General features: G+C 36.2%; 2 protein-coding genes across 6 annotated transcripts in view; one reads left to right on the forward strand and one right to left on the reverse strand.

Moving 5' to 3' along the window:
• Positions 1–5107, forward strand: part of PSIP1 (PC4 and SRSF1 interacting protein 1) — a 37820-nt gene extending 32713 nt beyond the window's left edge. For 2 of the 4 annotated variants that reach the window (XM_074330358.1, XM_074330357.1), the window contains one exon: positions 4969–5107. In XM_074330358.1, the coding sequence (XP_074186459.1) occupies positions 4969–5092 (124 nt within the window). In that variant the 3' untranslated portion in view covers positions 5093–5107. Of the gene's footprint in view, positions 1–580; positions 3650–4968 lie in introns of those variants that run through there. The other 2 variants (XM_019739139.2, XM_074330359.1) reach the window with 2 other exon arrangements.
• On the reverse strand, positions 3650–26104 carry SNAPC3 (small nuclear RNA activating complex polypeptide 3). Of its 2 annotated transcripts, XM_019739143.2 has the most exons (10): positions 25743–26101; positions 24934–25011; positions 19421–19505; positions 14854–14958; positions 11975–12124; positions 10382–10464; positions 8935–9099; positions 6779–6886; positions 4988–5606; positions 3650–4183 (listed from the first exon to the last, which is right to left on the reverse strand). In XM_019739143.2, exons 1-9 carry the CDS (start codon positions 26057–26059, stop codon positions 5459–5461), a joined length of 1239 nt encoding a protein of 412 aa, XP_019594702.2. In that variant the 5' UTR covers positions 26060–26101; the 3' UTR covers positions 3650–4183; positions 4988–5458. The 2 variants fall into 2 exon arrangements, with proteins under 2 accessions (XP_019594702.2, XP_074186463.1); XM_074330362.1 differs by lacking the exons at positions 3650–4183; positions 11975–12124 and having other exon boundaries at positions 4927–5606; positions 25743–26104.
• Between the last annotated feature and the right edge of the window lie 145 nt (positions 26105–26249).

The raw sequence follows: 26249 nt of genomic DNA on the forward strand, positions 1-26249 counted from the left end.
AAGGGAATAGAGCTAGCAGGAATCCAGCTTAGGAAAAAAACAAAACTATTGGACTTCTTTTACTGATACACCCTTAATAATGATTTATGTTCATACTTACTTGAATTGTGACAGAATAAAAAATTAGATCTAGAATAACAGGCGATTTTGTGTTATAGTTCCCACTAACTAGATATGGAACTGTAGTTATCCAGGTCTTGGTTTGTTACATTGTATATTAGGACTTGGAATCAAGCATCCCTTCTAATTCTGGAATTCAGAGAAATCTTACTGTCTCTGTATATTATCATACCCCCTTTTCATTAAGGTTTGTAGAGAATTCATTTTAAAGCAGGATATGATGGAAAGAGCCTGGGCCAGGATGCTTCTTCCCTGAGTTATTTTGCTCGATATGCATATTACTTTGGGAAGAAGGCACAACATAGTAAAATAAAATTTTCGACCAAAAATAAGTTGAAAATTTTTTTTAAATCTTGGTGATTTAAAAAACATAATGCACAGATTTAATGTCTTTTTTTCTCCTGAGGAAAAATGTCCCCTAATCCTAGTTGTCACACCTTTTTCCCCCCACTTTCTTTAGGCCATCCAGTGAAGAGAGAGAGACTGAAATATCTCTGAAGGATTCTACGCTAGATAACTAGGTTGACATACCTGGAATATAAAGAACATTTGAGAAGTTTGTAATGGTTTTCATTTGAAATATTTAGACTGCTGAAAGTTTTAAATTTTTATAAACATAGGTTTGGTGTTTAAAACTTGTTTTGAGGGAGAAAATCCCTTTATCTTTGTTTGAAAGTAATTAAACATTGCTTAATTGTACTTGTGCAGTATTAACAGCTACATTATCAGTGAAAGTGAGGGAAAACCCATTTAGGAAATGTTGAACTGCTTTTCCAGACATTGGTTGTAGCATATTTTCAGTTAGTATGTGTGTGTTAATGTGTAATTGATAGTAGGAAAAGTTACATTTTTAAAACTACTTGTATAAACCTTTCCTATTTTCCCAAAAACTGTGGGTTTTGTGCATCGTTTTTACAAATCTTGGATTTACCGACCGTCTTTTCACTGTTTGTGGGTTTTGTAGAAGTTATGCATTTTTATGGTAGATAAAATGTTACTTCTATACCACTCCCTGCTTCTATCTCAAGTTAACCTCACTGTCTACATTGTGCTACATTATCCTGCTGCTTTGTACAATGTGTGGTCTGTACGCCTTTTTGTATGACAATTAGATATCCAACTGACAATTCTACAAGGTACAAAACTCATGTTAACTTTTGAAGGTAATTTAATTTTGTGGTTGGGAATTCAGTGGTCACATGGCTTTCTTGCAGAGAACAGAATGGGTGTAATATAGGAATGATCTGTCTTTAGGGTTCAGCCATCTAAGATCCATTACAGGCACTAGTAGCTGAAACTGAAAACTAAATGATAAAAGTTTATTTTTGAGACATTTCTGAATTTTTTAATAAGTCACACTCATTAAGGAAGTCACTAAGGGGTATTTTTTTAATTGGAAAACAATCTGATGCTTATGCAGTAAATAAAATAAATACAATATAAGGAAACTAACCTATTTGAAAACATGGCTATATCAGAAGGAAGTTTTTATTTCTGTATGATACATGTGACAAGATTGCAGAAAGTGGAAACAGTGCTCTGAGGCAGTAGAAAAAGTAAAGGAATATTTTTTGATGGTCTGTATATTCATGTTTATGGGCTAAATAAAGGTGAACCAAGGTTAACACAAAATTTAAGGGTAACAACAGCATTTCTAAGATTTTTGATTAGGTCAGTTGGTTTTTAGTAGCTAAAAGTCACTTTGTGTTTTGAAACTAAATATGGGAAAAAGGCTTTTAATATGTCAGTGTTTGCATGTGACATGTATGTTGTGACCTCAGATAATTATTTTCATCTAGATGAAAAGTTTGAATTATTTCAATAATGCGAGCTTTGCTTTTGAGAGGTCTTAACAGTGAACCTAGGACCCATTGTTCTGAGGGAAGTCTTAGTACAATTAAAATTTGGACAGATTTATTCTAGTTAAGCCATAAGTGTCAACATGTAAACTTGTTTTGATTAAAGAATTTTTCTATCAAACTACTAGTAAATTACTTCTTTGCTATTTTACAAGTGTGTTGGAATTCTGGATTCGCTTCCAAAGGAGTAATTTCTTAGTTAACTTTGTCATAGAGATTGTATTGTTTGGGGAGACTGGGAAACTAATAAGCTCAAAATGACAAAAAATGTAGGATGTGTTATTTTTTTGTTGTTGACCTTCCCTTTTTCCCCATGACCCAACAGATTTGTATAGTTTTACCAAGAACCACAGAATATTCAACTTCTGGAGATACATATAGCAGCATTCTGATTATCTGTCTGCTTGTATGGGCTGACCTTGCTCTAACCAGTTGATTTATGTGGTATTAAAACAGTTGCCTTCTCTATCTTAACCCTCATTTCAATAAATTTTTCTCTTTGTCAGTGATTTACAGATAACTACCAGTCTCACAACTCTTAAAAAAGTCAATTATCAAGAATTTCTAGGAGCACTGGCTCAATTTAAATTGTGTTATTTGGTCAAAACGCCACAGCTGAACAAGTCACTAAGAAGAAATAATTTAAATGAAATAGCTGGCGTTACCCCACCCCCCCATAAAAAAAACCCCAAGCCCCACATTTTTTGGGGATGTATAAACAACACATATGGATAACATTTAAAAAGAGTGAGTTATGCATGATGAAGCAGAATCAATTGTTGAAGGTTTTCTCAGCTGCTTTGGAGACAGTTCAGAAGTACCATCTGAATCAGGAAACCTAAATTAGACTTTATAATGTGTAAACAGCTTGACTGGAGTACTTTAAAAGCCTGTAATTGCTATTATAGCCTGTGGTTTCAAATAGTAGGATGATACATTGATTGTAGTGTACCCACACACACTTACCTGGTTGAATGTGTCAGGTTAAGATGAGGTGGCCTATACAAGAGCAAGGCTTTTACAGGGCTCTGTGTGGGCTTCACTAACAACTTAGTCCCATTGGCCAGAGAAAGGATCATCTATTGGAAATAGCAAACCCATAATTACACCTTAAGAAATGAAGCTGCCATATAGGCAGAAATGTGTTCATTATTTGTGCTATGTAATTCTCCAGCCTTGGAGATGATAAAGACATCGTGATGTGATTGGGGGAGAGGTCAGTTGTCCTTAAAGGGTACTGAACTCGAGAAAAGATGTTCAAGGAAATAGGTATTGCTTTTCTAGGTAGTGATTTTATGCATTTCCATCCACTGTTATATCAAAATCTAATTTGTTTTAAATACACAGGATGGTGATGGGTAAGTTCACGACATCATTTTGATACCTGCTTTTCATTAGGTAGAATACATAATTTAAGTCATGTGATGTTTACCATTGAATTTTGCAGCTGTAAAAATCCATCTTTTATGCCTATTTGAAAGGAGTTTCTTTCAGTGGGAGACCTGTATAACCGACACAACACATTGGCAAATTCTGGGAGTAACCTGGTTCGCGTTTCCACTCTAGGTTACACCAGGAAATAATAGATATCCGAGCCTTTGTAAAATAGCTGGTGAAAAAGTTAATATTATTCATCAGGATAATATTCTCAATAAATGATAAAACAAGAATTTCTGTTGCAGTATTCTTTATCCACTAAAATGAACTGATTGGCACCACACATGGATTACTGCTTCTGTTATGATAATTCTAGAATTTTCTGTTTTGAGAATATGAAATGATGAAAATGAATAAAAGTAAAAAGACCTTTCTGTACTAATGTAAGATCTGTAAGGAATGCAGTTTAAAAATACAGCAAAAATTTATTTTTACCTGTGGAACTGTGAAGAATTGGAATAAATCTATGGTTTTCCAGCAGAACTTTAAATCAGTTCTATTTAGCATCATTGGAAACACGAAAGTAAAAATTTAGGAATAAATAAAGCAGCCATGGAGGGACCTCTTAGTTCTTTACATTGCTCCTCCGATGTATTGCCTCCATCAGTGAGGCCACCACCAGACGTACTAAACACTTGCTTGTCACCCACACACATGCCAGTTGACTTAACTGAGTCCTGCATTTAAGTCCATTATAGGCTTGATTTATATGGTAAATGTTCTTAACCATCCAGGGCATGTGGAATTCAGTTGAATTTAAATATAACCTGGAAGAAAGTGAAATTTAAATGACATTTTAAAATGAACCATCTTACAGCATTTCTAAAAGTCTTAATTAAATTTTCCACCAAAAAGTTTCCAGAAATCATTTCAATATACCTGGGGCGGGCGGGGGTGTGTGTGTGTGTGTGCCAAAAAAAGGTATACACATGACTTGTATTTATCTTTTGTTACTGCTATATAACAATTTTAATACAGGTTTTTTTTTTTTTTCCTTAAAATGTATATAATTTTTTTGGCACCCTGTGTAGATAAGCTACAATTTTCTCTGATGATCTAGACCTACGGATTTTCATAGTTGTGCTTTGGCCCAGAACGAGAGAAGAGAAATAGGATTATCATAGTAAGGGGGCCAAAAGAATGAAGAGTTGGGCCAGAAAAACGTGGTTTTTTTTTTTTGCATACAGAATACTGGGTATCATTGCCCCAAGAATAAGTGAGCCAGAGCTAGCAATCTGTAAAATCTTGATTTCCCATGTCCCAGTGGTCATATTACACAAAAATCTATTTAAATAAAAACTGACATTTTAAGCTCAGCATTTGATTCACAAAAAGTTGTCAAATGAAGCTTCAGTTTGTTAACTTCTGTGAAGCTATAACTATATAATCAAGGTCTTACTCATTATTCACGCAGTGAGTCTCATTAAAATGTTCAGTATACCTCGTTTTTACCAAAACAGCATTACAAAAGTGCTCACTGTGAGATTAAATTACACAATAACTTTTAATATTGTGTTAAATAATCTTTTATTCTCCCTCATTTTTATTACAGATATTTGAAAGATCTTTACCTTGGAAGCCTCATGGTACACGGTGTAGCTCTCACATTCTTCAAAGAATTTCCAAAATACTTCCACCACTTGATGTATCATTTACTGAATTGTGCTAATGATTAGCACAAAGCATTCTGGACACAATGATTAGGCAAGTCACAGACTGGTAGAAAACCAGAATACATGTGCCTGACAGGATTTGTATTCAGAATACATACAAGCACTCCTACAACTCAGTAAGATAAACGACATTTAAAAATGGGCAAAAAGCACTAAATAACTATCCTTCAAAATAAATACCAATATATTTCTAAGCATGTAAATACAAATTATAAGAAAATCTGTGATTTGAAATTTCTTTGGGGGCAGATGGGGGTAACTTTACATGATTATTTCAGGTTGATCCTGTTCCTCTGGCATTTCTTGGAAATAAAGGAACCATCCAAGAGAACCTTTTATTTCACAAGGGTACACTTCTGTTGTTGGTTATTAATTAAAGGTTCCAGGATCAACATAAGGATAAGCGAGAAATTCCCCCAGTTTGTTGCCTTCTGAATCATAGTGGAGCATTCGGAAGCAAACGTCACAAAAGAAACATGGGTCCTCTGGTGCAAAACTGTCATTGTTCGTCACCCATCTGTTGTTAAAAATAAAAAACATCATTACCATTAATTATTTTCTTACGCTTTAACATGTTGTAAGTTGTAAACAACATTTTCACTACTGCCTTCTCATTCAATCTTATTCATACGTTATAATCCTTCATATGATTCTGTATACATAGATACACATCACTGTCAATACAGTGCAAAAGAGCAGCTAACAGAAACATTGCACAATGCCATTTCTCTAAAAGACTAAGGAGAAAAGAATACAAATCCATACTTGAAAGCATCACACACTTGCCATGATATACCCACCCTCCAAGTAACTCAATATGAACATAATCATTTTCTTCTAATAGGCCATCTTGGCCATCTTGAAAAACCGTAATAAATTATATGCTCTTCCAGACCTGATAAATTTTTGGTTGTCTTTCTAATTTTAATGTGTACTGATTAATTTGAAAACTCCAGCTATTTTACTTAGAGTTCAGGATAAAAATGTTACAGAGTATATACAAATGGGAAACATGGGCAACATTAATCAACTGAGATTTGGTTTTCTGACCAGAGATGTTACTAGATACAGATGAAAACGCTGTTGTTCAGTTTATCTGAATTCTGCATCTCATGGTATGTTGTAACATTCCCTGATTTCCATTTTGATCTGATAACTCGATTTATGTTTTCCTATTCATTTAGAAAAGCATATTGTGGTGGGGAACCCAAAACAAACTGATAAGAATAGTTTTTTAACTGATCCACAGTGAAACAATCTAAACATGCATAATCACATAAAGGAAAAATATATAAAATCATATTTTGACCTCATATACGAGATGCTGTATTATTTTTTTCACTGAGGAGAAGCTGGAAATGAAGCTGATTATGTAAACTGCAGACAAGAAGCAGAAAGAACGTGGGTCCCTGATGACATCAAGCATTGTGTCAATCAAATTAGTCTGACCTACCCTTGGACTTCCCACTATACATGATGCTTCATTTCCTTATTCTTTAAAAATGCAGTTGTAACCTACTAAACTGATCTGTCTCACTTCCCTACTAGATAAAACTTTATCTTATACTATGTATACCCCAATGTAGAAGTCCTCAGATTCAAAAATAGAAAAGAACTAAAATACCAAAAATCAAAAGTGCTTGACTTGAAAAAACCAGTACTTCTCAAAAAAATACACATATCACTTACCTGGCTGTGTACATTTTACAAACAAAACATTTTCTGGTCCATAGCCAATGCTTCTTGATAAGAAGGGGATAAAGTGTCCTATCCAAGCAGTCATCACGATGCACAAGCCTTTGTACATGAGGAAATGAAGATATTAAAGTGCAAATTTTTGTTACAGGTAAAGAATGAAATACATCTGTACCTCACCATTAACAACATAGTAGATATATTTTTCAGTTTTTTGCTTACAAAAGATTTAGGCATAATCTGACACCAGGTTTGACCAAATTGTGTTCCACAGAACACTCCAGAAGAGCATTTGGATCTAACAATGTTTTCTTTTCCTATGAAACTTCCCAAGTCTGTTCATGGTAATGTGCACTGTATGAAGGAGATACTGTATGCAACATTTCTTGAATGTATTCCATCAAAGAATCCTTGCTTATCACGTAATACCTTTTATGGAACATAGTTTGAGCAACTAAGTATTTTATCTGGCTATCCTATCTAGATTAACCAGTTCTGTGTTAATACATGGCTCTTGTTTACTGTCCCCTTTATTTAAAATCCAAATCAGGTTCCTGGTATAATGTGAATTGGTAGGACTTTTAGTTTTAGGTATCAGACTTAAGAAATCGTAAGTGGAAGCCAATCTCCGCTATGCCACCAATCAGCTGAGGGAGTCTGGGTAAATCTCTTAACCATGCTGGACCGCAGATTCTTCACCTGGAAACTGAAGGGACTTCGTAGAGTACTCTTAAGGTCCCTTGTCCCTGATAATTCTAAATTCTAAAATATATATACATACGTATACATATATACATATATATACATATATACATACATACATATATATATATATATATATATGTGTGTGTGTGTGTGTGTGTGTGTATGTATATATATATATATATGTATATTTAGTAAGGGTAGCAATATATCAACTTCACATTAGAAAATGATTAGTAAACTTTTACAGTTTACCAACTATTAAACTGGAATGGCACTGAATGATAAAATCCACCTGTGAAACAAAAATGACTTGAAGTCTTAATAAAGTATATTTCAAGTTGCCTTGAGGTTAAGGAATGACACTGCAGCAATATAACCACAATGTAAGAAATGTAAAGACAGTAAGATCACCAGAGGAAAGTGTATTATCTTCCATCTTATGCTGATTCTGAGGCACATTCCCCCTCATTTGAGAGGAAGAGCAAGCAGAATAGCTTATATGTAAAATTTAAAGAACATATAACCAAAGAAATAAACGGATATAATTTTGAAACTCATAAATCTCTGAGGTTTATGAGCTATCCCAGCTCTTCAGAAATTCTTCCATAGGGGCAACTGTTTTACATTCTCAACTGTTTCTTTTTTTAAATTTAGCTCCTCAGCCTCCCTATAAGAGACTACTGTAAAGAACTACTGTAACTGTTACACAGATATTTAATGTTTAAATTATGATTTAACGTTACGAGCACCTAAACTACATAATAGGTTTCTGTTACTGTGTAACACTAAAAGACACTAAAAGACTTCACATTTGTCAAATACTAGAATTACTCTTCTCCTTCCCCCAGTTCCTCTGTCTCCTTCAAATTTCGATAAAAGATAAGAAACCTAGAAATACAGCTGCAAATTTGCAAAGGGCCTATATGATACACAAAGTGGATGACTACTACCTGAATTATTATAAAATACAAATGGAGATACTTATTTTTAAAAGTATTTACAGATTTTTAACCCTCTAATAAACAGTAAAGTACGTACTTGTTATAGATTTTCCAAAACATGAACAATAGAGGATGCAAAGTTGGTCACTGCACGGAAAGCAAACACTTATTTCTGCTCTTTCCAAGCCAAGCTGCAGTGATACCATGTTTCCCCGAAAATAAGACCTAGCCGGATAGTCAGCTCTAATGTGTCTTTTGGAGCAAAAATTAATATTAAGACCCGGTCTTATTTTACTATACTTATTTTACTGTAAGACTGGGCCTTATACTAATTTTTGCTCCAAAAGACGCATTAGAACTGATTGTCTGGGTAGGTCTTATTTTCGGGGAAACAGGGAAATTACTTTTATTTCTATTAAAAAAAACAAAACTTACCTATGCTCTTATACTATGAAATAAAAAAAGGAAAACAACAAATCAAATGTTACGACGGCTGCCACTCACCTTATATCAGTAATGACAACAACATGTTCACAGTCTCCCTGGTGACAGTATAAGTAGGGAAAACCCAGTTTAATATACAAGTCATTGAAAGTGAAGTCTTCCATTTTAGCAGTGTGAAACTTTCCGTAGCCTCTATCATGGGACTCTGACCACTCAATAATTGTTCTGAGGGGGGAAAAAGGAAAGAATATATCATTGCTCCACAAAAACTTAAAAATGAAGGAAAACAGTTTGTGATGGCAGTATTTCACAAAACCCGGCTCACCCACTTAACTGGACAGTTGCCATCCTGATGAAAATCATAGTGGCCCATACCTGTTGGAATTAGAAATTCTAAATTTTTCTTCATCCATCGGAGCAGCAGTTCTCCAAGTATGGTTCTTGAGACCCCACAGGGATTCATGAGGTCAAATTTATCTTTAATCATAAAATGTGATTTGCCCTTTCAACTCTTATTTTCTCATAAACGGTCAATTTTTAGGAGGCTACATGATGTATTATCACTTTAGATTGAGTGGGAAATGTATAACAATGCCACTCTTCTATTTTCTTTTCTTTTGGAAAACAGTTATTTTTTTACAAAAATGTTATTAATGTTAACATGTAATGGGATTATTTAAATTAGTTAATATTTGAAATATTTCTTAGTTTCAATTGCTAATACGACAAATACTGACAGCTAAAACCCACATAAACAAAAACTCTTTGGAGTCTTCAATTATTTACAGTATAAAGGAGTGCTAAGCCCAACCAATTTGAAAACTATATTAGAATATAGATACAAATGGCTATCATAAAAGACTTTATATAAACAAAAAATATACATATATACTCTAGTTGCTAGGACACTGATAATAAAAGTATGGTTTCATTAACATGATATCAGGTACAGATTTTTCATGTTATATATATATATATATATATATATATATATATATATATATATATATATATATATGTATATATATAGCAACCGTACATATTACATAAGGCAAACAATAGTATATACTGGACAAGCAAAAAATATTGATAGAATTTCCTGCTATCACCTAATATGAACAACATACTTAATAAAGTGTTTGAGATTTAGGGGTTTTTTTACATGTATCTAAGGCTCAATACAAGATTTACTATAACTTCTAAAATAGTAGGTAATACATTTTAAAAAAAATTCTAGACAGCTGGCAAAGATCTTGAAAAGGTCTACATATGTTTTTGGTAGGAAAATTTTCTTCTTGGACTAAAAATTTTGATTAACTTATTGTACCTAGACTCACGAGATGAAATAAATTTTGAAAATATTTTTAAAAAGAGAGATAATTTTTAACCCCCAGATAAACAATTGCTAGGCAAAGAGCTTTAACTGACCAATAATAGGATTTGTGGAGATAATACCATTTTGAGAACTAGAAATAGGAAAGACTTAAAAGATTTTTGGAAACTATACCTGCTCAAATCTCTGCACTCAGGGTATCTTTTATCATTGTAAAATGTTCCTTCAAAATAAAAGAAGGCTGATTTGTACAAGTCCTGCAAGAAAACAGATGGTATTCAAAGCCCGTTATTAACAATTATGAAATTGCTCAAGTATTAATTCAAAATTTGTATGTCATAAAATCATACTAATCTGTTTAACAACTTCATAGAATATGCTCAGCTCATTAATTTGTTTAATACTTAATGGGAACCCCCTATGTGACAAGTATTATGTTAACTTTGTTTATAAAATGGAAATAGTAACAGTGGACTCTTACGGTTACATGAGATTAATCACAGAAGTTGACTTCTTACTGAGGCTAAGTGGCAATGTTCAGTAGGCACTCAAAATAATGGTTTGGAAACCAGGAGAGAGAATGTAGTTACAGAGAGATTAACAAAGGCTGGAGTACACTTAAAACCATGAAAACTGGGGGAAGGATTAGGAAAAGAATTTAAAATAAGAACTAAGATGAAACCTAAATTATAACATGTGGTTGGTGGCACAGGAAGCAGCAAAAATAGATTGTGATGGTTCTTGTCCAAACTCTATTCTAGTCGATCCAAGTATCTTTTTACTGGTCTACAAGAGATAGTGCCTCTCTTACGAGGGCCAGTAAATCTGAGTTCCTCTGCTGAGTTGAGGCAGATAACAATAGTTCAAGCTTGCCCTAGGATTAAATTCAGGATCAAGGCCCTACTACTTTACTGGGCAAGCAATCCCTTCTGAAAACTTTGGGGGTGGCCAGTCTACCATTTTGCTCCTTTCTCGCCTTATGCAGTGGGTATGCCGGGGTTTCTGTCCTTTTGAGAGTACCGCCCTGGGAAACAGCAGCGACAGCCAACACCAGATGCTGTCCCGACGGGTACTGCTCACTGGGCTGACCATGTCCTCTGACCAGCAGTGAGACTTCTGACTAAACTCCAACCCTTTGCTAGGGGCAGTTACGACAAACTAACTCACCCAGAGTTTGAAAGAGGAGAGAGTGAATAGTCAACCCAAATGCTATCGTAAGCTCAAGTTGTATGAACATGAAAAAGAGATCAACTGGTTCAACAATTAGGTGGTCACTAAGACCTTAGAAGGAAGAGTGTGCAAAGAATGGTTGAGCAATAAATGTGAGATGAGGAAATCAAAACTGAGTATAGCCTAATCCAGGGGTGTCCAAACTGCGGCCCACCGGCCAACTGTGGTCCGCAATCCATTTTTAATTGGCCCGCAGCAAATTCCAAAAATATATTTAGTTTACTTAGATAAACCAGGTGAGGCAATATGTACTTCACCTCGAGTGAGTGGCCCGGCTGTTTGTGTCTTTTATCATATATGGCCCTTGGTGAAAAACGTTGAAAAAAGTTTGGACACCCCTGGCCTAATCTTTGAAAAGGTGTTGATGATAAAGAACAGGGAAGAGACAGGCTTGAGAAAATGGCTTAGAAGAAGAAAGCACTTACTGCAATATTTATAATCTTGCTAATCATTACTTCCTTAGCTTATTATTATTATCATTATTATTATTAGTAGTATTTATTCTGGCCTTATGGGGTAAAAACTAAATCACCTTACTCTGCTGACGTGCTCAGGGGCTTGGTCGGGGGTGCTGCTGAATTCCCCACCGATCTGGAGGTCACTGACACAGCAAATCGAATCCCTTAGTTCCGTGAGCTTTTGACTGCCCAGTACTAGCATCGTCTGGTATGGTTTGTGTTCTTTGTGCTAAAAGGCAAACAGTAAGTAAGTGTCCACTCAGAGACAAGCCATTAAACTATAAATCCTGTCGTGACCAGATCTAAATTAAGTTACTGGTTGTTTTAAGTGATTCCCATAACTTGGTGTTGTTTTCTTAAATCCTGTATTTGTCCAATTGGCATCCATAAATTACAGGTCCAAGCCAATGGCCAACGTTGTTTCTATCTCCCCCGTGATCCAGAGCCTATACTCTGAAACCGCCTCCTTTATCTAACTCACACACACCAAGCCAACATTTCCACTATCCTAAATCAAGAGCCAGGTACCAGACAACTAGGGACAACCCCCATGCCCCAGAGCCCACCAGAATTATTCAAACTAGCCAACCCTACACTGTTTACCCTGCCCTGCTGTGCCTTTCCTGTGGAAACCCTAACAAAGGCTGTGGCCTATGCCTCCCCTCCAGGGGGGTCCTCCCCTCCTTTCTGCCTCCTGACTGACAGTGGTGCATCCCCCTGTGGCCCGGCATAGCATGTACCCCACTTCTCTCAGGAAATGTAAGTAACAAAAATCTTCTCTCAATGGCACTGGCCTCTAGCGTTGTCACTCAGTCACCTCCATAAATTAAAAACCATGGATACGATTGAGATACTCGGTGCTATGGCCTGAATGAATGTTTGTGTCCACCCAAAATTCACATGTTGGAATCCTAACCCCCAAAATGACAGTGTTAGGAGTGGGGCCTTTAGGAGGTGCTTAGGCCATGGGAGTTGCACTCTCATGAATGGGATTAGTGCCCTTGTGACAGACCTCCCACAGAGCTCCCTAGCCCCTTCTGCCATGTTTGCAACCCAGACGGGCCCCCACCTGACCACACGGGCACCTGATCCTGGCCTTCCAGCCTCCAGAACTGTGAGAAACAAGTTTCTGTTGTTTATAAGCCACCCAGCCTGTGGTATTTTGTTACAGTAGCTGGAATGGACCAAGACACTTGGCAATAGAACTTTTAATTTTAAGTTCAAGTTTATAATCAAGATGCTTCTAAATTGACATTAGCATGAAGAGCCTTTGGACTATAACTTCATCTAGTACCACTGTCTTTTAAAATTTCCTGGAAGTTGTCTCACTGAAGTCAAGCAATCTATTCACCACCTTAATGTTATAAACCCAGAGGTTCAGTTATTACTGACTTTGCTTTGCTTGATTGGTAATTTGAAATCTTCATCAAACAATGTAATTAGTACTGACTACAACCCAGATGCTTTATAAAAGCCTATTTATTCACAAGTGCAATTTATGTATAGTAATATTTCAATTAAACCTTATCAAAAGTTTATGACATATCTGTTTAGGGAATCGAGAATACGTACCCTGTGGGTTGGGATAGTTCTTTTTATTAGACTCCTAAGGAATTCCTAGATACCCCCTTTCTGCATTTTTATTAAAGAAGAGCTGTCTTTAGTTGTTAGTTCCATAACTTTCCAAGTATTCTAAACTGGTGAACTGGTGAACAAAGGTCACCCCACTCCTTCACCAGCCACCTATTCTGGGTAAAAAAACCTTCAAGAATTCATATAATTAGAATCATTGTGGCTTTCTTTATACTTTCAGTTGCTTCCAGTACAGAGACCAGGGTATGCATTCCAACACTGAAACTGTAATCCTATTAATCAAGAAAGTACCATATTTTGCCATATAAAATGTGCTTCCGTGTATAATGCACATCCACGTTTTTGGCCCTGAACTTTCAAGGGAAAAAAAATCTTTGGTTTTAATTTTTTAATTCAAATTTCTATTTGTTTACATTTAGGTACTTGTTTTTTGTATTATAAAGGAATTTCAGTTAGCATTTACTTTTTAACATATTATGGTATGAGAAATTTTATGTAACAAATAATTACAAACACAAGTACAAATACAAACTACAAGAAATTTTATGTACCAGTAACAAATTTCCAATATTTACGCATCATAAAAGGCCAAGAACTCTTCGTCGTTACAAGTTTGTCTTAAGTTCAGCAAAATAAATTATTGTATACCAGGGTATTATTTTGCATATGGATATTGTTATTGATTTCTAGAGTTATACTTTTAACTCATAAGCATAAATAAAAGAATTAAAAACATTTATATAAATACGGAATTAGTACTACCCATGTACAATGCGCATCCTTACTTTGCCCTCACAAATTTGGGCAAAAAGGTATGCACTATACACGGCAAAATACGGTATTTGTAATTTGACCTTATTTGCAATATTCCTCATTAAAACAAAGAACCCCAGGTTAGAGTGTGGTGCTCTTAACAAAGTTGCCAGTTCAATCCCCACATGGGCCACTGTGAGCTGCGCCCTCACAACTCGATTGAAACAACTATTTGACTTGGGGCTGACGGGTCCTGGAAAAACACACTTAAATAAAAGTTTAAAAACAAACAAAAAAAGATCAAATATATGGTGATGGAAGGAGAACTGACTCTGGGTGGTGAACACACAATGGGATTTATAGATGATGTAATACAGAATTGTACGCCTGAAATCTATTAGTAATTTTACTAACAACTGTCACCCCAATAAATTTAAATTAAAAAAACAAAACAAAAAACAAAGAACCCAAGAATATAGACAGGATACCAGATAAAATAGTATATGCTTGCATTTACTTTAAACCCTAGGAAATGTGACTCTTTAAATAATTAAACCTTTTGACAAAAGTCACTCATATTATCTGTAAAACCCAAAAGATTTTACTACTGACCTTATGAAATATAACAGGGTACAAGATATTCACAGATAGGATAAGCTCCCCTTCTTCAATCATGTCTGCTGGATTTTCAGGCTTTTTCCCTATGGCGTGTGACTCCTGAAGGAGGAAAGCAAATTAATCAGAGACCTTAAAATCAGACACTGTGAATCAGATAAGGGGCAGTGTGGAACAACACCCATAAGCAATAATTTGAGTCCCTCTACCGAAGCAACCAATAAGATGGGAAGAGAGATTGGAATCAACTATTTTGGAACTCTGGAACTTATAGCAACCAGGGGAGTGCTTGATGGAGGGACAAGCTGCTGATTTTTCATACGTAAGCAGAGGGTGTAAACCAACTACCATTCCCCCATTCCTTAGCCCTGCACGCAGATGTGGAGAAAGCAGCCTGTGTTCCCGGAAAAGATGGCTGACGCCAGGATATACAGTGGAAACCTTGCTCTCCAAAAATTGGGGGTTGTGTGTTTTAGTTGGTCTGGCAATGTCCTAAGGGCCTGGTGCAGACACTTGCCTTGGTTTTGGCCCACTTGATAGCAGTAGTTTCCCCCAGCAGCAGCCCCAGTAGACAGGACCCATTTTACTCATTTGTGATGGCAGACATTTAAGGAAATCTTGGTCAGATCACTGGCTGACCAGAGATAATGAAACAGAAACATCAGTGACCACACACAACAAGGAATACACACACTTGAAAGATAGTTTGGAAAAGTCACAAACTCCCAATAAGTAAAACTCAAACTCAGAATGTCCAGTTCGCAACTAAAACATAAAACACACAAACAGGAAAATATGGCTCATTCACAAGACACAAAAGAAATTTGATGGAAACAACCGTTGAGGAAGCCCAGGTGTTGAAATCATGTTAAATCAATGGTCTTAAATGTATTCAATGACCTAAAGAGAATAACAGACAGAGACTAAAGGATATCAGGTTCCTCAATAAGATTAACAGCCAGTTTCTCACCAGAAACCATATATACAATGGAATATTTCTTGGCCATAAGAAAGAATGAAATCTTGCCATTTATGACAATGTAGTTGGACCTACGGGATATTAAGCCAAGTAAAATAAGTCAAAGAAAGACAAATACCATATGATTTCACTTATATGTGGAATATAAAACACAAAATAAATGAACAAACAAAACAGAAACAAACTCATAGATAAAAGGACATTTTGATGGTTGCCAGGTAGGAGAGGGGTTGGGGGATGGGTGAAAAAGGGACAGGGATAAGATGCGTAAACTGCCAGTTCTAAAAACAGTCATGGGGATGTAAAGTACAGCATAGGGAATATAGTCAATAATATTGTAATAACTGTGTGGTATCAGATGGGTACTAGAGTTACCGGGGTGATTACTTCGTAAGTTACATAAATGTCTAATCATTACGTTGTACACCTGAAACTAATATAATATTGTTTGTCAACTGTAATTGAAAAATAAAACAAATTATTTAAAAAACCCCCCAAAACAAAAAACCTCCTAAGAAGTAAAGCCCTGGACTCAATGGCTTCACTGGCGAATTCTACCAAAGAGCAAAGGAAGTTAGTAACTCCAATCTTCTCAAAGTCTGACAAAAAATCTCAAGAGTTGAAGGAATACTTCCTCACTAATTCTATGAGATCAGCATATTCTGATACCAAAGCCAAACAAAGATACTACAAGAAAACTACAGGCCTATATACTTTATAAATATAAATGTCAAACTCCTCAAAAAAATACTAGCAAACTGAGTTCAACAGCTTATTAAAAAGATTATATACCACAACCAAGTGGAACTTATCCTCAGGATGCAAAGATAAGTTCAAAACATGCAAATTAATCAATGTAATACACTGCACTAATAGAATGATGGGAAAAAAACCACATCATCATCTCAACTGATAAAAAAAAGCATTTTACAAAATTCAACACTTTTTGATGATAAGAACAGGAAATAAACTAGGAATAGAAGGGGACATCCTCAACACGATACAGGCCATATATGAAAATCATACTCAATGATGAAAGACTGATGAGGATGTGCATTTTTGCCACTTCTGTTCAACACAGTACTAGAAATTCTAACCAGAGCAATTAGGCAAGGAAAAAAAAAGGAAGAAAAAAAAGAAGGAAAGAAGACAGAGCTATTGGGCAACCAAATTAGAAAGGAAGAGAAAAAGTTAGCTCTGTGCATGATCTTCTATGTACAAAATCCTAAAGAATCCACAAACACAAAAAAAACCATTAGAGCTAATAAACAAATTTAGTAAAGTTGCAGGACATAAAACCAACACACAAAATTCAGTTGTACTTCTACACAGTAGCCATGAACAATCTTCTAAAATGATATTAAGAAACAATTCCATTTAAAATAGCGTCTGATGAAATAAAATACTTAATAATAAATTTAATGGAGATAAAAAACTTATATACAAAACAACTACAAAACTGCTGAATGAGATTAAAGACAACCTCAATAAATTGAAAGACATCTCTTGTTCATGAATTGGAAGACTTAACATTATTGAAATGACAATACTACCGAAACAATATACAGATCTGATGCAATCCCTATCCAAACCTCAATGGCTTTTTTTTTTGCAGAAATAGAAAAACCCATCCTAAAATTCGGATGGAATTTCAAAAGACAATGAATAGTGAAAACAATCTTGTAAAAGAACAATATTGGAAGACTAATATTTCCAAATTTCAAAAATGACCACAAAGCTACAGTAATCAAAACAATGTGGTATCTGGTAAGGACAGACACGTAGACCAGTGGAATAGAGAACTCAGAAATAAAACTTGTGTACAACTGACTTTCAACAAAGGTGCCAAAACCATTCAATAAGGAAAGGACCCTCTTCAGTTTGGGGAAAACTGGATATCCAAATGCAACAGAATTAAGCTGAACTTTCACCTTACACCATATATAAAAATTAACTCAAAATGGATCAAAGGCTTTAACTAACAGCAACAACCATAAAACTCTTAAAAGAAAATATAGGGGAAAATCTTCATGACTTTGTATATGGCAATGGTTTCTTAAGTATGACACCAATTGCACAGATCATAAAAGAAAAAAAACAGATTATTTTCAAACATTTGTACCTGAAAGAACACTATTAAGAAAGTCAAAAGACAACCCTTAGAATGGGAGAAAATATTTTTAAATTATACATATGGTAAAGGTCTAGTATCCAGAATATACACAGAACTCTTACAACTCAACAACAAAGAGACAACTACCCCAATTTAAAAACTGGCAAAGAATTTGAATAGATATTTCACCAAAGAAAATATACAAACAACCAGTAAGCACATGAAAAGATGCCCAACATCGCTAAGCATTAGGGAAATAACAATCAAAACCATAACAAGATACCACTTCACATCTACTAAGATGACTATTATCAAAAACCAGAAAACAACAAGTGTTGAGAGGATGTGGAGAAACTGGAATCTTTCTGCATTGCTGGTGGGAATGTGAAATGATGCAGCCGCTGTGGAAAAGTTTGGTGGTTCCTCAAAAGTTAAAATAGAATTACCATATGACCAACCAATTCTACTCCTACGTATAAACTGAAAAGCATGAAAACAGATTCAAACAGATACTTGTACATTAATGCATACAACAGCATTATTTACAATATCCAAAAGGTAGAAAAATCCCAAATATTCATCAACAGATGAATAGATAAACAAAATTTGGTATAACCACACAATGGAATATTATTCAGGTATAAAAAGGAATGAAGTTCTGATATATGCTACAGCACAGATGAACCTTTAAAGCATGATATTAACTAAAAAGGCCAGACACAGAAGGACAAATATTGCATGGTTTCACTTACATGAAATATCTACAATAGGCAAATTCATAGAGACAAAAAGTAGAACAGAGGGGCTGGGGGAAGGGAAAATGGGGAGTTATCGTTTAATGGGTATGGAATTTCTGTTTAGGATGATGAAAAGTTCTGGAAATAGTGGTGATTGTTACAAGGCATTATGATTGTATATGCCACTTAAGTGAATATTTAAAAGTGGTTAAAAGAGTAAATGTTACATCAATTTTACCAAACACACGTAAAAGTGGGAGAAACAATATGCACTATTAAGTGCCCAACACTGTCTGGAACATAGCAGGTTCTCAAGAATATGTACTAATAAACCCATCACATGTACTAACACTTATCTCTTCATTACTCATCATCTTAAATTTTTCTGAAGGTTTTACAGAAGAGATAATGGATCAAGAAAAAGATGAGGTTAAACCAAAATCAGGAGCAGAACAAAAAAAATACCAGGAATAGGGTGGTGAAAAGGCATGAATTAGCCTAACAGAGCGAGAGCGAACTAATAGCAAACATAAAGGCAGAGATCTGAGAGTAAAATATGCCATCACTTGAATTCAGAGGGGCTTTTTCTCCTACTCGTTCCCAGTCCCAATGAAGTTTCTCTCGTTTGCTTTCAACTAAGCATATCCAATAGAAAGTCACCTTACAGCCATCACTAACTCACCCAGTGACCATTTATTGTTTCATGGGCAAAGGTAAAAAAGATGAGTCTCTTACCATCTCATAAGCAAATGTTTCTTGCCTGCAGACCCGATCTATCGTTATGGTTTCTTCCCGATGTTCCAAAAGCCTCTTTCTAACTCTGTTATAGATACAAGAAAAATTAAACTTCAACATTCTTTACTGGGGCTTCAAAAACATCTTTACTATTTAATTTTTTATTTTGAATTAATTTCAGACTTAAAGAAAAGCTGCAAAAATAATACAGAGTTTCCTTGTATTTCTCACCTGGTTTCTCCTCTGTTAACATCTTACATGATCATAGTAAAATTATCAAGACCAGGAAATTAACATTAATACAGTCTTCTTAACTATAGACATTTTTTGATATTCACAAATTTTTAAACTGAATGCCTTTTTTTTCTGTCCCAGGATCCTATGCAGGACACCACATTGCATTTCTTATTTCTCCTTTTTCCTCCAGTCTTTTATAGTTCTGTAGTTTCTCCGTGTCTTTCATGATCTTGGGATAGCTGTCCCAAGAGCTCTAATCAGTTGTTTTGTAGAATGTCCTTCAATTTGGGTTTGAGTGCTATTTCCTCACAACTGGAGTCAGCCTCAACATTTTTAGCAAGAATACCACAAGAATGAGTTTGTCCTTCTCATTGTGTTATGATGAAGTCCATGATATTAATAATATGTCTTATTACTGGTGATGTTTATCTTGGTTAAGTTCCTGTCTGCCAGGTTCCTACAGTAGGAAAGATACTTTTCCTTTGTATCTGATAAGTATTAATATGTGGGGGAGATACTTTGAAATGATGCAAATCTTGTTTCTCCTTAAACTTTCACCCAGGAATTTTAGCATTCATCAGAGTTTTGTCTGCAACATTTATTACTGGCCTACTGCCCTCATCCTACATTCTACATCTCTGGTTTATCCTTTCCATTTCTTTTGTTCAAAGAAGCAGATACCCGTGTATTTTTTTTATAGTCCTTTCTGTATCAATCTGAGTTCAATTACAAGAAAAGAATTAAACAGTTATTTGAACAGAGAAAGCTTAATCTAAAGAATTGTTAACTTTAACAGAGGATTGGAGTAAAGAGGGATTGGCAAGTAAGGAGAACTCTACAGAATATAGAAATAGTAGATAAAGGAGTATCCTCCTCCTTGCTCTGACAAAGAGTGCCCAAGAAGACTCCCTTTTCTCCCCCTGGGACTGGGATCCAGACCTTGTCGGAGAGGGCACAGCTGTGACTCATTAAATGGGAGAGAAGTTGCTATGGTGCCCCATCAGTGAATCCTGTTGGAAATCCACCCTTAAGGGCACCAGAAAAAGCTGCTGAAGGGAGTTGTCCAGAGGAGTGGAGTAGTAGGGAAAGCTGCTGGGTAATGGGTGCTAATGACTGATGAATACCACGTAAGCTGAGCACTGGAAGTTGTGTGCATTGCAGGACCCAAAAAGAAATTCTATACCCATTAAACAATAACTCCCCACTCTCCCTTCCACCAACCCCTGGTAACCTCTGTTCTACTTTTTGTGTCTATGAATATGCCTATTCTAGATACTTCATATAATTTATTTCTGTAGAGCAGGGATCAGCACACCTTTCCTTAAAGGGCCACATAGTGAATACTTTAGGTTGTGAGCCCTATGGTGGGTGGTTTCTTCCACAACTACTCAACTTGTCACTGTAGTACAAAAGCAGCCACAGACAGTATATAAAAGAACTGGGCATAGCTGTCCCAATAAACCTTTATGTGAAGAAAACAGGTGGCCAGTCAGTGGGCTATAGTTTGCCAAGGCCTGCAGAGCAATCTCCTGTAATTAAAAAAATTTGTTCCAGTGGTTATTTCTTCCTCATTTTGTATGTTTGTGCTTTCTTCCATTTTTGTTTCTTAAGTCAGCTAAAGTTTACCTATTTTGTTAATTATTTAAAATACAAAACAAAAAACAAACCAAGATTTTGATTAATTAGAGCCATCCCTTTTCTGTTCTTTTCCTCATTAATTCCTGCTTATATCACTATTATTTCCTTCCTTACAGTTTCTTTTGGTTTACTTTGTTTTTTTTAGATTTCTGAGCTAGAAATTTAATTCATTTATTTTTATTTTTTCTCCTTTAATACATTGTCACAGCAATAAATTTTCCTCTAACCACTGCTTTAAATGTATTCCTTATATTCTGATATGTGGTGTTTTCAATGTCATTATTTCTTAAAAATTCTCTAATTTCAGAGTAATTCCCTTTTCGTCCATTTATTTAATAAATTTTAAAACTTCCAGATGGAATAGGCTCATTAGTTTTTGTTAGTGAATTCTAATTTTATTACATTGTGATCAGTGCTGTTTGTAGTATTCGTACTTTATGGAAGCAACTGATGTTTTACTTGTGACCCAATATATAATCAATTGTTGTGAATGTGCTCCGTACATAAATGTAAACTTACATATACATATATATATATATATATATATATATATATATATATATATATACACACATATATATATATTTATCTCCTCAAGACCTATCGTGTTGGTTATGTTCATTAGAGCTTTTACCTCTCTCTTTTTTTTTAAACCATTTGATCTGTCTTGTGCTGAGATTGGTATATTAAAGTGTCTTTTTAAATTTTTAAAATTTTTTTTTTAATTATGGGGGAATATTGGGGAACAGTGTGTTTCTCCAGGGCCCATCAGCTCCAAGTCATTGTCCTTCAATCTAGTTGTGGAGGGCGCAGCTCATTGGCCCATGTGGGAATCGAACCGGCAACCCTGTTGTTCAGAGCTCACACTCTAACCAACTGAGCTACCCGGCCGCCCCTAAAGTGTCTTATTATTAGTGCATTTCTAGCTGTTTCCTTGCATCTCCTATAGTTTTGTTTTATAAAGTTGGCTATTTTATCTATTCTGTCATGCTAACAAAACCCTGGTATATTAGAGGGGTTTATTTTTTTATTGTTTGTTTTGGTGGTAGGTAACAGTCCTCCAATTTTGTGGTTCTCTTTTTCTTATAGGACTCTGAAATTTCCCCTTTCCATCCTTTAAATGGTGCAGTGAATGGTGCTTTCTTGGCCAGAGAAATCAAAGGGATAGGCAGACTAATCTAACTGAAAGTGCTGTTTTATTAAAAGTAATGTTGCTAAAGCATTTGGGATGACAGATGCATTTCAGTAGCACCCATGTAGTAACAATTATCTTTCCTACTCCTGGGAATTAAAATCTTCTCTTAAGTAGTCAAAAAATTTCAAAAGTGCTGAAGATAAGTTATTTAGGTTGCTATGGATTAAGAAGCGCAGCATGTATCAAGAGAGAATCAAATCTCTACCAACTGTCTTTTCCCCCTAACATGCATAAAATAAGTTCAGTAGCTCCTTTGTTAGACAAGGAAAAGAGTATATTCTAGAAATTTATTTATGTTATACCATATTAAATGGGTCATGTACTTAGGTTTTATTCCTATTTTTATTTGTGGGGAGAAGGAAGGTTATTTGTGGGGAGAAGGAAGGTTTAGAGAAAAAGAGTGAAGAGATACAGATTTTAGCTTTCGGCACAAGTCTAACTTATTTGCAGCATTGTTAAAATTAATATGAGTCATATTTTTAATATAATAGTTTCAAAGTACATCAAAATAATCCCAACTGAGGAATGCTGTACCAACTCCTTTTACATTAGATTATACATATAATTCTACCTACATTTCCTATAGAAAGGATAAGAAGACAACCAAGGAGATCCAGTTGATCTAATAAGAGAAAACAGCTAGGGAAGCAAGTGAAAAGTAGTCCAAAAATTATTATTTAACATGACTTAATATAATCATTATAAGCCAATTAGTATGTTATTAACTATAATAAAAAAGTCTGCTTTGTTTAAAATTATCATCAGCCAATCTCTAAAAATCACTTCCTCAGGTTTATGAAAATTTCATTCATTCAACTCATTCTACAAATATCTACTGACTCTGATTATGTGCCAGAGTTCTAGGAACTAGGGGTATAGCAGTGTGTGTGACAGGTATAACTTGTGGAACTTTTAAGTCTACCTAAGAAGATAGAAAATTAAACAGGTATATTATAAGTGTGATGAGTATTTCAACAGAGAAGTAGGGGGGGGGGGGGGCTACATAAGCATAAACGGGGATCTAAATAGTCTTTAATCCTTCTGCTATGACAAAGGATGAGAAGCCTGCAAGACCAGACGGATGAGGAAGAGTAAGTGTTCTAGGCAAAGGCCTGGAATGAGAGAACACATTACAGAAACTGAAAAACAGTGTAGCGTGGTTGGAGCACCGCAGAAACAGAGCTGCAAAGATCAGCAAGGTCCATTCTATAGGGGCCCTTGTCAGCTACTTAAGAACTCAGGACTTTTGCCTAAGAGCCACTGAAAGGTTTTAAGCAAGAGTGAGACAATCAGATATGCAGTTTAGAAAAACTCAACCAATCAATCAACAGTAGTTAAAGAGCACCAATTGTAGCAAAGCAATACAATAAGCTTAAGAGCAATACATAGCTGAAAGAGTTTGGATTCCTAATGAGCCTTCAAAGACTTTAGAAATGTTAGAAGAGTTCTAGACATTACAAGTGCATCTCTCCCCTAAGGGAAAGAGATGGGTTGTAGTAATGTGTAATGGAATCTTAGGGTCTCAGAAATGGGGTAGGTTTCAGACGGGAAGGGTCCATGTGCATCCTGAGCCATTTGAAAGAGAAAGTGGTTGAAAATAAATCTAGAAAGGCAAATTTGGGCCATTTGCCATAGAAGGTTTCAAATGTCTAAGGAGTCTGAAATTTGTCGATAAAAGAGATAGAGCCATTGACCATTTCTTAGCAAATGAGCAAGCTCAGGTGACAGCGTGATGGATAAATCAGGAGAACAGCGGACCTACAAAAGACAGGACCCTTTCATAGTGCTCCAAGTGTTGCTAATGTAAATATTAGCAGTAGGGAAAGGAAATGGATTTGGCAGTTACCACAAACCAAGGCAGACCTGAATGCCTACTTGAAGTTTTTAGACACTTATTGTTGTCTTTTAATTCCACTTTTCTAGTACTTCATTTTCATCCTATTTTACAGAAGTATGAATATGTCAAAAATTATAGACAAAACAAAACAAAAAACTGGTCATTTACATAGTTTGAGAAGCACTATCAGAGTATTTAGCTTGCAAGTGAAATCGAAGTAGATTAACTGTACCTTTGTAAACACATTAAAAAATAAACACAAATTTTAATATGAAATGGTTATTAGAAGTTATGTATTTACTGTTAATTTTCTTAGGTGTGATAATACCACTCTGATTATATAGGAGAGTGATACTTTTAGGATCTATATGCTTCTGTATTTAGAAATATATATTATACTCTCTGCAACTCTCTGAATGGTTCACCAATAGAAAAAAAACACACAGCAGGTATCTCAAAAACATACAGCTGAAGCAGACATGGCTAAATGTTAACAATGGTTGAATTTAGGGGGTGGGATGACAATACCATACAACTTTTGAGCAACACAATGTTGAAAAAAATAATTAAATTAATAGCAAATAGTGAAAGCAAAATCCTCCATACCCCAACGTCACTAGGTCAGTGTCCTCTGGGATGACTTCTGGATCCTCAGCTTCCTCAAGGCACTTCAGTTTATCAAGGCTAAAACACAAACATAAAGGAAAAGCAATCATGCATCTCGTCCGTGGAGTCAGGGTTGCATCCTAAATACATCATCGAATAATTAAGAAGTCATAAAATCCAGCAGGGGCTCAGAGGAGGCCAGAATTCAAGGCAATGACTTCTATGCAGATATTCTATAAAGGAAAGAATATACGGTGGACTAACTGAAGGAGGCCAATACTGTGTTAAATGGAGAAAGAAAAATATTTTTTTTTAAGTTATTTTTTGTATTTCACTTTTGGAGAAAATTTCAGTGATAGCATTCTCGGTAGGTCCCCCAAAGAGACAACAGTTAATCCAGGTTTTAACACTTTTCTGGTTAAAATCTCCTCCCGGCCTCACGGTTACTAAGGTTCCTCTATTGTCAAAGCGTCTGTCAATGGCAGGTACACGTCGCTGTTACTGATTGCCTTTCTACATGAACAAGCACTTCGAAAATTAGCGAATAGAAAATCTGATCTGATCGTTTATGCAGTTTATGCAATCTCTCGTCCCTTCACGCCAACTCGTAGAAATTGTGCAGTTTGATCACGGGTCTTCTCCCGGTGTTCCAGGAAATCTCCAGCAGGTTGAAAGCTTTGAAAGGGCGGCCCTTCTACCTCCAGGAGTAAACGACAGGCCCTCCCAAGGATGGCTCTCAGGAGAGCGCAGGAGCAAGGCTGCACCCGGTGGGCCCCAAGCTGGCAAGAGTCCCTCAGCCCCACACTCACCCGCAAACAGCCCTCAGCTCGGCCGCCGCCTCCAGGCTGCAGCCCACATCCCGGGCCACCGCGGCATCCTCCCGGCTGGAGTCGGCGACCCCTCCGCACCCGGGAAGCACCGACGCCGGCGGCTCCTTCAGCGACAAGTCCCCTTGTCCGCGCAGCCGGCCACGCCATAGCTCCCCGAAGGCGCCCACGTGGAAAGCGCGTGTGTTTAGCTCGGGAAGCTCGTACTCTGGAAAGTTGCAGCCACCACTGCTGGGGATCGTGTCCTGCCGGCTGCCCACCCCACTGCACGTTGGGTCGCCCCGGCTGCGTTCAGCCATGTTCGCCCCACTCCCTTCCCTGCAAAAGCCGTACGATCAAGGCCTCGCGGAGCGTGATGTGACTTGTAGTTGCACGTGGCGTCGGCTACCGAGCAGCGGGCTGCACAGGCGGAGATTCAGAAACTACATTTCCCAGCAGGCCCCGGGTCAGGCCCGGCCCCGGGCGTGGCACCTCGAGCCTCCGCGTACA

Source organism: Rhinolophus sinicus, linkage group LG04 (assembly GCF_036562045.2).
Source record: "Rhinolophus sinicus isolate RSC01 linkage group LG04, ASM3656204v1, whole genome shotgun sequence".
Lineage (NCBI taxonomy): Eukaryota > Metazoa > Chordata > Mammalia > Chiroptera > Rhinolophidae > Rhinolophus > Rhinolophus sinicus.

Excerpts from the sequence above, each read along its gene's own strand:
- SNAPC3 (XM_019739143.2), bottom strand. The coding sequence starts at position 26,059 with ATGGCTGAACGCAGCCGGGGCGACCCAACGTGCAGTGGGGTGGGCAGC. Across the intron at positions 19,506-24,933 it reads ACTGACCTAGTGACGTTGGG|AGTTAGAAAGAGGCTTTTGG; the intron begins GTATGGAGGATT and ends TATCTATAACAG. Across the intron at positions 9,100-10,381 it reads GAGTGCAGAGATTTGAGCAG|AACAATTATTGAGTGGTCAG; the intron begins GTATAGTTTCCA and ends TTCCCCCCTCAG.